This window comes from Rhamphochromis longiceps, linkage group LG13 (genome assembly GCF_057381845.1).
Source record: "Rhamphochromis longiceps isolate RC_006_pf linkage group LG13, R_longiceps_female_GT1.1, whole genome shotgun sequence".
Classification (NCBI taxonomy): domain Eukaryota; kingdom Metazoa; phylum Chordata; class Actinopteri; order Cichliformes; family Cichlidae; genus Rhamphochromis; species Rhamphochromis longiceps.
In genome coordinates, this window is record NC_140569.1 from 29,862,033 (window position 1) to 29,875,384 (window position 13,352).

Below are 13,352 nucleotides of genomic sequence, written 5' to 3' on the forward strand. Positions count from 1 at the left end.
CACTGGTTTCACCATACTTAAGCTATTGTGCAGAGGTCTGGGGCAATAACTATAAAACCACATTACATTCACTTTTTACTCTTCAAAAGAAAGCAATTCGAATCATCCACAATGCAGGTTATAGGGAACATACAAACTCACTATTTTTGCAGTCTGAAATATTGAAAATTGACGATATAGTGAAATTCCAAACAGCACAAATTCTATTCAAAGCAAAAAATAAAGAACTGCCAGGTAATATTCAGAGTATGTTTTTTTTGAAAGAAGGAAGTTATAATTTAAGGGGTTTTTGTAACTTCAAAACAGGGAAGGTACGTACTACAAGAAAAGGCTTTTGTGTTTCTGTTCAAGGAGTGAAACTATGGAACAAACTGAATATGGAATTAAAGCAATGTCCAAACATAAAACTGTTCAAAAAGAGTTATAAAAATATGATCTTCTCGATCTATAAAGAAAAGGAAAATATTTAAATTAAGTGAATGTCTCTATTTAAAAACAAACAAACAAAAAATTCATGATGTGATATTATAGTATATAGTATATCAGAAATCTGTTCACTATTTTTATTACAAATTATATCAGTAAGGAAGCTGACTAAATATTCACTGATAATTTATGGGACAGGGGTGGGATTAAATAAGTGTATACTTCTTCCCACTCCCTTTCAACATGTAAATTAATCAGAATGTTTTTTTGTATGTAATTTGTATAGTATATTTTTTTTCTCTCATTTCTTTTCTAAATGTACTTGTATATTGTTCACATGTTGAAATAAATTACCAATCAATCAATCAATATCACGATATGTTTTTTTCATTTCAGGCGATAACGATATCTATCTATATAAGCCAAATAACTATATATGTAAGATTTAAATGTGCCGTTGCTCACAAGTAAAATGTGAAATAATCAGCAGCTTGTTTTGATTGAAATATTTATTTCCCATAATAAGTTCAACAGGGGAGATGTACTTAAGGAACATGAGACTTTTTCAGATAAATAAAGGCAAATATTGCAAACTACACAAAAGGCAGCCGCTAAAGCGTTTAAGTTTCAAAATAAAACAAACAAAACAGACTACTAAATTGTCAATTCCACTTAGAAATTATTAATTCTAAAAATAAATCTTAGTAAATTGACTAACTTTTGTCAATATCAAATAAACTGAGAACTAAAAGGAAATTCTCAATCTCTCCTTGTTGTATAGCTTCGCTTTTCAAACAGTTTTAACAGTTACTTTAGTCTGACAAAAGCCGAATGACGAATTAGCGCTTCCAGTCAGAGACTGAGCATGCACCGGTTTATTGTATTTCCAGGCTTGCTTTCGACACAATTTACAGTGCGCGCTACTCTGTTTGACTTGAAATAGCCGAAATACCTTCACACTACGGAACTTCTATGGCTCTTCTGTTCGACAATCTCTCCGGCGTTGGAACCATCATCTGTTTTATCTTCGGTAACCTTTGGTTATGCTCTTGGTTGATTTTTCTCTAGTCGGCACACTCATTTCCTCCAATACCCGGGCGGCACAGCGGCTGGCTGCTTCCCAAAACAAATACACATGTGCGGCCTGGCACTTGTGCTGTACGTAACAAGTCACGTGACGTGACGCTGCAGCTGTGATTGGTTCGGCTCTGCACTACTTAATTTGGATTGGCTGTTCTTTTTTTTTTTTTAAGAGGACAAGAGCGGTGAGGCCTATCACAATAGTTTAATTTTTCTATTGAGAAAAAGTTATTTCGCAATACATATCGTTATCGTTCTATCGCCCAGCTCTACCTCATAGGTTGAGAAGCTCAGTCCATTGTTAGTGAGACACAAACATACCCATAAAACTGAGCGATGCTATGGATTTCAGTAGAATCAAATATCGACATAACGATATATAAACGTCTATCGTTTCATTTTACGCTATTGTTTGTTTTGTGGTGTCGCAAAATAAACTGTTTACGGCAATATTTTTTCATCATTTTGATGGTCACTGAAGTGGCTATATTAATTTCTTAAAGTTCTCTCTTTCTCTTATATTTAATATAACCACACTACAGACGGACAAGCACCTGTTTTTATGCGTTGTCGTTAGCAACAATGACGGTAAAACCATCGCGTGTCCGCTTGTTTATTTTCCATATAAACCTTTCACAATAAAGGTCAAGATCCTGTTGAGACTTTTCAAAATAAACTGAATCACGTGAAAGAGTATGCATGCTGTAACACTAGGTGAGAAACTCCAAACTGTACTTTATTTTGACTCATTCCCACATATACCATCCTGCCTCTGTAAATGGGCGACTACTAAATGTGTATTTATCCACAGAAGAAAATAGTCCCACACCACGTCGTGCTGCATCTCCATCTGCTCATGTTGGAGATGTGTTTTACAGGAAAGATAAAACTCAGGCACAGGCTAAAATGCACTGGAGGTTTTCTGTATTACTTTCAATGAATTATTCTGACATTTTGTCATTAGATATTATCCCTGCAGAGTCAACACACACACACAGGTACGACTTAGTCTCTCATGTTTGTCTGGTTCCGTGGACATGGGCGCAAGAGTGTATTAAGGTGGCAAATCTGTCTGATACCAGGGGGCTTCTGCATCTTTTGTTCCGGAAGTTACCTGCATGTTATTATTATTTAACTCCTTGGGGCTGTACATACATATATATATATTCTCTCCCAGACATGGTGTATTGTATTATAAGGAGGGCCTGGCTTTGGTTAGTGTTCGCTCTTTATAATAGAATTTTCATCTGTTTGGAAAAAGCCTTACATCATTTAAATATGAAACATTTCTGAAAATGTTCCTATTTAGCATTATGCTTTAAGAAAGAAAAAACACACACACACACACACACACACACACACACACACACACACACACACACACACACACACACACACACACACACACACTACCCTCAATCCTAACCCTAGAAAGGTCACTGGCAGATGTTAAGAGGTTAAACAAAATAATGCAGGTTTGGGATTGTTCTTCTTTGGGTACAAGTGAAACACCCCAAAACAGGATTTTTCCATCTCAGTACCTGACTAAATGAGGAGTCCTTTTTTTGTAGTCTGTATCTGGTATGTGTATGCGATCCAAATCATTTCAGATTCTCACGGACAAAACTTTGGTTTCCCTTCATGCAAAGAGTCAGAGAGCAGAGCTTGTTAGTACTGCTCAGCTTAATTATGAGACACTTTATGTTAATGCTGTTTTCTGCTTTGAATCATGGATCCTTTGTTTAAAATATTTATATATGCGCCCACCACACACACACACACACACACACACACACACACACACACACACACACACACACACACACACACACACACACACACACACACACACACGGTTTATTGTTTTAGTTGTTCAGCAGTGAGCTCCATCGAATGTTGTGATGGGAAAGTGAGGCAAGTTTGTTAGAAGCATGTGTGTGTTTGCAGAAGAAAGTGAAGAAATTACTCTCACTTTGCTTTAACCTTGTGTCTCACTACATTTGAATATGGATATTTTTCTTAATGAGCTTGCCATCCGTGTTTCCGTCGCTCTGTACGTTTCCCTCTGATCTTTTCGTTCACTGCCTCTCTTTCCCTCCCTCCACTCTCTGTCCTCTCACTCTCTTGCTCTCATTAAATCTACTACCATCCATGTCTGCATTTTCCAGGGCTGTTATTTGACGGAGATGGGTTTTTTTCTCACCTGTGACAGAGGATTTAATAACTTGATTTTCTAGATTTGTAGCAAAAACACACAGAAACAAGAGCACATTACTGTTCCTGCTGCCTAGTTTCTGTTGATATTAGATGAGACATCAACCGTGTTATGTGTATTGACATTGCAGTCTACAGTTTTTACATAACACGTGACAGCTAGCTAATCTGAGTAGAGTCTGGCTTATGGTGACTGTGGATGAATTTGGATGAATTAAATGAATTAAAATCTTTTCCTTTTCTTGCTTGCGCAAAATTCCTCTAGTGGCTGTTTGGGGACTTTGGGGGAACTTTGAGAACCCTTGCTCTATGGGCTTACGCAAGCTGGGATGTCATGTGATCAAAATCCTTTGACCCATAACTGTAAATCACAGATAAAAAAAAAAACATTTCAGGTTGGCTGTGGCCTTTGTGTATATACTGTATGTTCCTACTCCACGTGTTTTCTCAATGTTCTCTGGGTGATCTTGTCGTCCCTTCCTGCTCCCATATCAGCTGGGCTGAGCTCCATCCCCCCTGTGATCCTCTTCAGCAGCCATTCCCAAAGCCAAGAGTCCCGCGGCCACCTAAAAAAACAGAAAATCCCATTCGGCCCAGCCAATCTGAAATCTTCACTTTACTCAAAGTATAAGAGAAAGTGATGAATTTTCTTGAAATTTTTATTTAAGAAATGCAAACAACACAGGCTGTTAACTATAAATTGCTACTCTGTTGCTACCACCTACCACTGGCACACAAACTTTAATACAAGAGCAGTAGATTTAGGTCAGAGTAATGAGTAACATTAGAAACTAACCACCTCCTATCACCAGTTTTCATCTATTTTTTATACAAATACATTTATATAAATATGTAACCTTACATACTTAATTTCAAAGTTACTGTAGCCCACCAACAGTTCCTTCACGGCCCACCAGGGGGCATCGACCCACACTTTGGAAATGACTACTTTCAGAATAGAAGGCAAATAGCAGCATGGATGTAGGCTTGGATTTAGCATTTGGGATGAAAAAAACAATTTAAATACTGTTTTATACATTCTGCTGAAGTTTTATGCACCAGTTTAGACCCAACCTGTTTTTCTCTCAAGGAAAACATAATGTTTGGTACCAGCTGACAATTCAACATGACACAGTGAGGCTCTCTGTATCTCTGTCTTTACAATAACTACTCTTATCTTTTCTAAATCAAATCTAGCTGGATGTGTAGCTGTGGATCATATATTTGGTAACTGAACGGAAAAAAAAATATCACATTTTGTAAATATATCCAACCGTACGACTGGCCCCAAATGGGTGAGTTCACAGTGGCTACTTCCATCTTTTAAATACAGCCTGTGAGATGGAAATAATAGAAAAATAACAGACAAAGGTAAAATGTGTCAAAATGTGTGGAAAGGTAGAAGTTAAATGTTTGGGGGCAAAAATGAAAGAACTCACTGAACCCCCAACAAAGAATGATCTTGAGGATGGAGGAAAATGAGATGTAATAAGGATGAGCAAATGCCCCGATCACCTTCTGTGCATTTAATACTCGGAATACTTACTTCCAGCCAACATGGATTTATTAGACCTAATACCAATAGAAGCTATTTTGGACTGCAGCCATGCGTCATCAACAGTAACACCTCTGAAATAACAAATAAGATGCTGATAATCGTCATAAAAAGCTAAACGTAAATCCCTCTCGTGCTGAACCTGAACAGCAACATCTTATTCAGTTCGGGTTGAAGGCTTCCCCACGGACAACTGGTGTCATATTGATCAGATCGACAATACGCATAACCAACCACGCAGGCTCCATAAATCAAGTCCGTACTGGATACTGGTCTAAATCTATTAGCAGCTGACAGGAGCCGTGGGTTAGGACGGGCTCAGTGAGAGCCACGGATCAGGAAGTAAATCCTGCAGCGCTGCAGCAGCAGGTGACCTCTCTGTGCCCTTTGGCTGTTACTCCCAGGAAGTGTGTGTGTGTGTGTTTGAGCAGGTGCTAACATTTACAGAGGTAAAGCTTGTATTTCACCTACTGGGCCCTGACATCTCTGAAGGCTGTATTTAGAGGCAACGGTTTGTCTTGTTGCACCCAAAGGAGCAATGGCCAAATCTCAAGCAAACAACTAGTTGGTGGACTTTGATTACTCGGGCCTCAGCTGCTGGAACTTGTAGTTTTTTTTACCGCCTGAGCCGATGGGGGAGCATCCTGCACCGCTGAGCCCCGGTCTGTAAGTAGTGCTGCAGAAAATCGTGTTCTGTTGCGTTTAGCAGCTACAGTCGATGTTGTTCCTAAAGCATCTGAGGTAACGTTGCGCCAGGATGGAGAAGTTATGTTGTGACTGTTCACATGGGAACAGTCACACAGTACAAGTATCTTGTCTTCTGTTATCTGCTGATACAGATATCAGATGGGAGCAGGCCTGTCTGACAGACAGTGGTGTAACAGGGTTGGTGCTGTTATACGTAACCAGAACTGCCCAAAGTGTGATGGAGAGATAAGAATACATTTAAACTGAGAGCAATAAATCTAAAAACAATAACGGAGCATTAATATCTGGAGTGTCCTGTGTGTGATCCATTCCTCCGCCACAACCTCATCTCTGTATGCACTTTTGCTACCAGGCTGCCACAAAGGCATGGATTTCTGTTCGATGATTGTGATAAGGAGCAGTTTGTCTTTATGACAGTGCGATTAAACAGTTGGTGTTTCTTATATACTCCACTTCCCTGCTTCTCTTTTGTCCCTCCATTCTTTCACTTTTTCACTTTTCACTTTTCATCTCTTCATTTCCTCTTCCATCTTCCTCTGCTTTGCCTCTTCTTCTTCTTCCCTTTCACTTTCTCCTCTTCGCATTTCTTTTCCCCACTTCTGTTCTTCAGTCTCTCTTAGTTCTCCTCCCCCCACCATTCCACCTTGTTTCCTTTCCTCATTTCCCCTCCCTTTCTCCTGTCTTTTTAATCTTCATGTCCCCTTTTCCTTCTTTTGATTTCTTCATAGATCCTCTCTGTCTCTGTGACTTGTTGGTTTGTTTTCCTCTCCTCCCCTTTTTTCTTTTCTTGCCACCTCTTCTTTCGTTTCATCCTCATCTCTCCTCCCCTCGCTTTCCGCCCTCACTTCACCTCTTTGTTTTTCCCTTTCTTTCTCCCTACTGTATGTCCTCTCCTGTCGTCTTTCTTCTCATCCATCCTCCTTCCTTTCTTCTAATTTTACTACAACTTAATTTTTTGGGTCTTTTCTCCTTTTTCCCGGTTATTCCCCTTTTCTTCTATTCTTCTAATTATCTACTTTCTCTTCCTGTAAGGTCTCTTCCCACCTCTTCTTTGACGACTTGCTCCTTTCCTCTTTCTTTTCCCTCTCTAACACATCATAAATATTAATGTCACACCATCCCTAAGCTCACTGCCGTATTATTTCATTACTAGCAAAAAGCTGCTCTATGAGCACTTTTTTGCCAGGCCTGTGGCATTTAAGGGACACAGCACATGCACCGATTTCTTTGGTCAATAATTTAAGATTCCAGTTGTAAAACCTTAAATTGTACCCTACTCAGTTCACATCTAAATTTATCTGCAGGCTGATCATTAAACCACAGATTGTTGCATTTATAGTAATTTGCTTATATTTTAAATAAATATCTCTGTATAAATCTCTATATCTCTATTTTGTTTTCATGTCATTTAGCAGTACTTGTCACAGGGTTCACTCAGTCCTGATGGTCATCAAAAAATGTCTTGAGCTTTACCTCAATGAACTATTAAGCTGCTCTATATGTCCGTGATATTAAAGGACTTTATGTCTCATTCTTCATTCCATATTTAGCAGTGAGTTGAAAGAAATTCCCTCGCAGATACACATGTATGTGAGACTTCAGTATGGTTTGTCCACCCGTCGCTTGGCAAATTCAGTATCATGAGACCAAGACGAGGAAATGCTCAACCTGCTTCCTGTGGTGAAACAGTGAATGGACTAACAGTCAACCCGCTTTCATCTGCAGGTCATCACATACTGACGTTTGGTCAGGAGCACATGTGTGGATGTGCGGATTCACATTATGACCCGCTGGATGTTTTCTTCTGAAACATGCAGGGCAGGCAGAATTTTATAGGAGTTCTTTAATGTCTGAAATGGAAGGCGTGAAGTTTTTGGCAAAAGATGGTGTTGTCATGATGAGTCTAACCATGATCGCCAAAGAAACCTTCTGCAGATAGACAACATGTGCCATATTTGAACCTAAACTTTTTCATTTTAGTTTTTTTATTTAACATCAAGTCAAAACAGAAAAAACTGGTCCCAGTCTGCCTTGAGGTGACTGTTGTTGTGATTTGGCGCTATATAAATAAAATTGAATTGAATTGAATAGATAGCACTGAAACACCTGCCTTCTGCCTGCCTCCCAACGTGCACTTTTTAAAGGTTTTTGTTCATAAACACATTGGTACAGGGGGGTATTGTGTGTTAAAAGATGACGAGAAGGGGCTCTGGACCATGGTTGTCCTACTTTTGTCTCCTTGTCTGTAAGTTTGCATTTGTTGCTGTTTTTTATATCGCGTGCTCTTCCAGGCTTTTAAAATTAAATCACAGTGTCTTTATATTATGATTGTAATAATAATAATAATAATGGATTGGATTTATATAGCGCTTTTCAAGGCACCCAAAGCGCTTTTACAATGCCACTATTCATTCACTCTCGCATTCACACACTGGTGGAGGCAGCTACAGTTGTAGCCACAGCTGCCCTGGGGCAGACTGACAGAAGCGAGGCTGCCATTTCGCGCCATCGGCCCCTCTGGCCAACACCAGTTGGCCAGAGGGGCCAACTGGTGTTGCGTGCTCTTCCAGGCTTTTAAAATTAAATCACAGTGTCTTTATATTATGATTGTAGTCATTTAACTCAATGTAGTTTTTAATTATGTGTAATTTGGCTGGTCTTCTTCAGCTCTAATAAATGCCTGTAGCCTAGTACATGTTATCCCATATGGAAAAGATGTATATAAGTCTTATAAAGTTTGTATCTGTCTTGTGTGAAACTTGTATGAAAAGCATACAAGAGTGAAAACAGATATAAGATCCCTAGAAAAATTATATGAATGAAACTTGTATGTTTTGGATACTTACTAAAACAATATACGAAAGTGGCCACTTTCATGAGTAAGTCATATAAGCCTTCACTATATGAAGTAGGCCATCTTATGCAAGCCTTTTATAAGTTTTTACTATTTCTTTTCCATATGGGAATGCCGAGTAGTGTTTGGAAGTGAAACATAAAGAAGTACATCCTCTGTCCTCACCTTATTCATCAGAACTTCTTCTCCTCTTTGGTCTGTTTCCCCTCTATTTGCTCTCTCCTCAATCTCCACAGTGTGAAATCCAATTAATCAGCATACTGTAATGCCTTTGATAAAACCAATACTCTTCCCCTCTCTTTCTCATATCGATTCGAAGAGTTTCTTGTGTTGGCAAAGCAGCCTGAAACAAAAGCACACACACAAAAAGAGTTGACTGCACCAAAACACAGAGAGTGTGGAGAGTGGCTGATATCGACTGAACTTAATGCAACAACTGTCTCCTTCATACTGTGGTTTCAGTTCATTTCTCCTCCCCTTTCTTTATTATTTATCCAGTAAAACAATCATTCTTTTGTAATTTCTTATTGTATCTTTCTGTCCTTTAACTTTTTGCGTTTGCAGTGATCCACAGTGTGTGGAATTACTGTGGAAGGCTTAAACCTAGTGGATCAAAGCAGTAGTATTCTGTGGATTTATGATTTTTCCATAACATTTGTTTTTGTTTTTGTTTTGTTTTTTTTTACAGATGCAGCAGGATCTTTATTTCATTCTGTTTTTTTGCCACATTAAACATTACAGCGATCAGACATAACATTATGACCACTGACATGGGAAGTGAATAACACTGATTATGTCTTCATCATGCCACCTGTTAGTGGGTGGGATATATCAGGGATCAAGTGAGTATTTTATCCTCAAAGTTGATGTTAGAAGCAGGGAAAATGGGAAAGTGTGAGATTTTGAGTGAGTTTAACAAGGTTCAAACTGTGATGGCCAGATGACTGGGCCAGCTTTGGGCATCTCCAAATCTCCAGCTCTTGTGGGATGTTCCCAGTCTGCAGTGGTCAGAACAGGGGTGAACCATTAACAGGGTCATGAAAGCCAAGGCTCACTGATGCACATGGGGAGTGAAGGCCGGCTGTGAGGTCCGCTCCAACAGACGAGCTACTGTAGCTCAAATTATAGAAAAAGTTACGGCTGGTTCTGGTAGAAAGGTGTCAGAATACACAGAACATCACAGTTTGTTGTGCATGGGGCAGCAGAGTTGCAGACCAGTCAGGGTGGCCATGCTGACCCCTGTCCAAAAGCAATAACAATGTGCACATGAGACCTGGACAACAGAGCAATGGAAGAAAGTGATCAATCATTTTTTTTTCTTCACATGGATGGCTGGGTGCATTTGTGTCCCTGACCTGGGGAACACCTGGCAGCAGGATGCTCTTCTGCATGAGGACTAAACCAGCAGAGGCAGTGTTATACTTTGAGTATTAGCCAGTTAGATTAACCAGCCTCAAGTGGTTGTTAGAGAAACTACAGTTTAAGGCAGTGGTGTTGCTGCAAAGCAGTTCTTTTTTACTTAGGTTTATAAAACAAATCTTCTTGGTTAAGTTTATGAAAAGCTAACGGTTTAGGTTAAAATATGCATGCTGGACTCTTTCTTGGTTTTTAATGTGGGTAGAACCGCAAACTTGTACTTTACCTCCCAGTCCACAGAGTGGGATGAGTGCACATTTAATAAATTAACCTTCATAATGACGCTGTGGATGCTAGCATTAAAAAAAGTTATACTCTTGTTCTAATTAGTAAATTGTAGCATTGGTGACACATAAATCCACAGCTCAAACCATTGCTGTGTTTAGCATTACAGAGACGCGCATTGTTGCTGAGGATGGTGAAATAGAAAGTAAAACATGTCCTCACAAACTAAAACGGTAAAGAGCTCGATTACGACACAGTAAGGAGTAAAATACGCTTGGACTGAAGTGAAAAAAACACCAGTGAAATTCAAGAGAGCTTGGGTGACATTTGACACATCCTTTCCTTCAAGTGTATTAGCACATTTCGTTTTTGAAATGTATCCTGAGATGGTAACTTATAACGTGGCCTCCTTTCAAAAATGCAGAAGTCTTCATGCTTCTGTTTGATTTTATTTTTGCAGAGGTATCCAGCAGCAGTTATCCAGCTACAGAGAGACTGTGATCCGACAGGCCACGGCAGCGGCAGGCTCGGCCGTTCACCGCGACGACGCGCCGACCTGTGGCATCTGCCACAAGACCAAGTTCGCAGATGGCTGTGGGAACCCGTGCTCGTACTGCCAGACCAAGTTCTGCGCTCGCTGTGGGGGGCGTGTGTCCCTGCGATCCAACACGGTGAGGGAAGGCTACACTTTCTCAGCACAAAAACACATATTTTTATCCTTGTGAAGTAGCACACAGCAATATAGCAAATATTAAACCTGCCCTCACAAAAGTGTGATGCAGTATCCTCCACACGTTTCAGTGTGAAGGGCAAAAAGAATAGAGGACAAAAGATAATACTTTGATCGTTATTAAAGGTTGAATTGAAACTCATTCTCCTAAACAGCAATATGCATCAGTTCCCGGACAGAGCTGCAGCTGTCTGGAAGAAATACAGCACTGTCACATTTGAAGAGTTTGGATATTAAAAAGTATCACAAGTATAATATCGAGTGATGTACACGCTCTTTAATTTGTATATCTTCAATATGCATTCTTTTCTGTATTGTAAAAAAGAACATGATCACAATCCTACAACCCAAACTGCTTTATACGTTAGTAAAATGAACAGTATACAGATACAATAATACAGAATTAAATAGGTTAATGTAAAAAACACAGTAATGTATATTAGGGTTGCCACGATTAGTCGACTAGTCACGATTACGTCGACTATCAAAATCGTCGACGACTGATTTAATAGTCGACGCGTCGTTTGAAGCTTTGTAAGATCCCAAAAGACGCAGGAATAAGTAGCAGGATTTAAGAGTGTAATAACGGACTGAAACAGAAGATGGCAGCACTGCATGTACAAGGATGCCAGCTGCCCTTAAACCCCGAAGAAGAAGCTCTGTCCCAGAATTCATAGCGCCCGGCTCAGTTTCCAACAATGGCGGCAGCTAGTTAGTTTTAATATTACTCTTATTATTCTTTCTGGGTCACAAAATAAACGTTTAACATATTTTCAGGCGAGAATGTAGCTGTGTAAACCTCAAATATCTGCTCAGTTTATCAAGACACCACATATTTTCAAAAGCGCTCCGACGTTTTCGGAGACGTCTGTTACCCACCAGCTCGATAGCTAACTGGGGGCAAGGCTAACTAGAGCCGTGAGAACACCGGACTCCCGGCCGTCACGTAGATAACTTTAAAATGTTATTGTTTGGCTTTTTTTTTTAGTATTTTATTTGTTCCTGAGTAAATCGGTTTGGCTGAGATTAAAGTTATAGTTTTTACACAGCTGAATAAACGTCAAACAGACAGCTGATTATCAGAAGTGTGAGATGCTCCAGAATTTACTCCGGTGTCCTGTTATATTTTAGATAGCAAGGAGTTTATTAAACGTCACCGAAACAATCTGCAAGTTTAATTAAAATTTAATAAACTACCATCTTGTCTTTATTTTTAGTTAGCACCTTAAACACTTAAAGCTGTAAGCTAATGATAGTTATATAAGAGCAGATGCTGCTGGTGCAACCTACAGCTTGTAGGTTTTACGTCCAATGGGTGATGATCTGATTAGTCGACTAATCGCAAAAATAATCGGTGACTAGTCGACTATCAGAATAATCGTTTGTGGCAGCCCTAATGTATATATAAACACAGAAGTATTTTCCTTTTATTAAATTTGTGTGTACACTATACTGAACTAAGAGATATGCAGAGTTTTATTCCTAGGCATCCACTGACCCACTTTCGAGCCTTTTTTTCAGACATGGCAACGTTAGAACAGGAATATTTCAAAGATAAAAGCCTGACATTTTCACTGATCTTTCTCAACATCAAAATGAACCACAATCTGTCATTTGGGACAGATTCCCCAAAAGTATTGGCTACTAATAATATGAAAAAATAAAACTCCAGCAGTCCTGCAAAATCCCATATTTGAGCACACCTTAATACGAATATTGAAAAAGACAGTCAGTGACCATTTCTGATTGGCATATAGTTTAATGTAAAATAAAGCACGCGCAATACTTTTTAACATAAATTTCTTAGTTGCAAAAATGACTCCAGCATGAATCGACTTGTTGTATTTGCTGGATTGAGCAAGTACGACAAGTTGTGCCACTAAAGCAAAAATCAGCATGTCGTCTTGTTCAGCAGGAACAAAATACCGGAGATTCCAGATGGCGCTCTAATCACAAGTCAGAAAATAAGTTATTTAAATATGTGCATACATTTCATTAAAGACCTGGGTCACTAAAATCTCAAATCATCACATTTTTACAATAGTTTCTGCTCAGCCATCTCTGATTTGCATTAAAACTGAACGACCCAAAGTTTGGACATGTATAATGATTGCTAGGAAATTTGAGACGGTTGAGCAGCAGGA

General features: G+C 39.2%; 1 protein-coding gene across 3 annotated transcripts in view; it reads left to right on the top strand.

Moving 5' to 3' along the window:
• rims1a (regulating synaptic membrane exocytosis 1a) overlaps positions 1-13,352 on the top strand; it is a 133,342-nt gene that overhangs the window by 26,671 nt on the left and 93,319 nt on the right. For all 3 annotated transcript variants that reach the window (XM_085428968.1, XM_085428966.1, XM_085428967.1), the window contains exon 3: positions 10,939-11,149. In XM_085428968.1, coding sequence (XP_085285094.1) covers positions 10,939-11,149 — 211 coding nt within the window. The remainder of the gene's footprint in view (positions 1-10,938; positions 11,150-13,352) is intronic.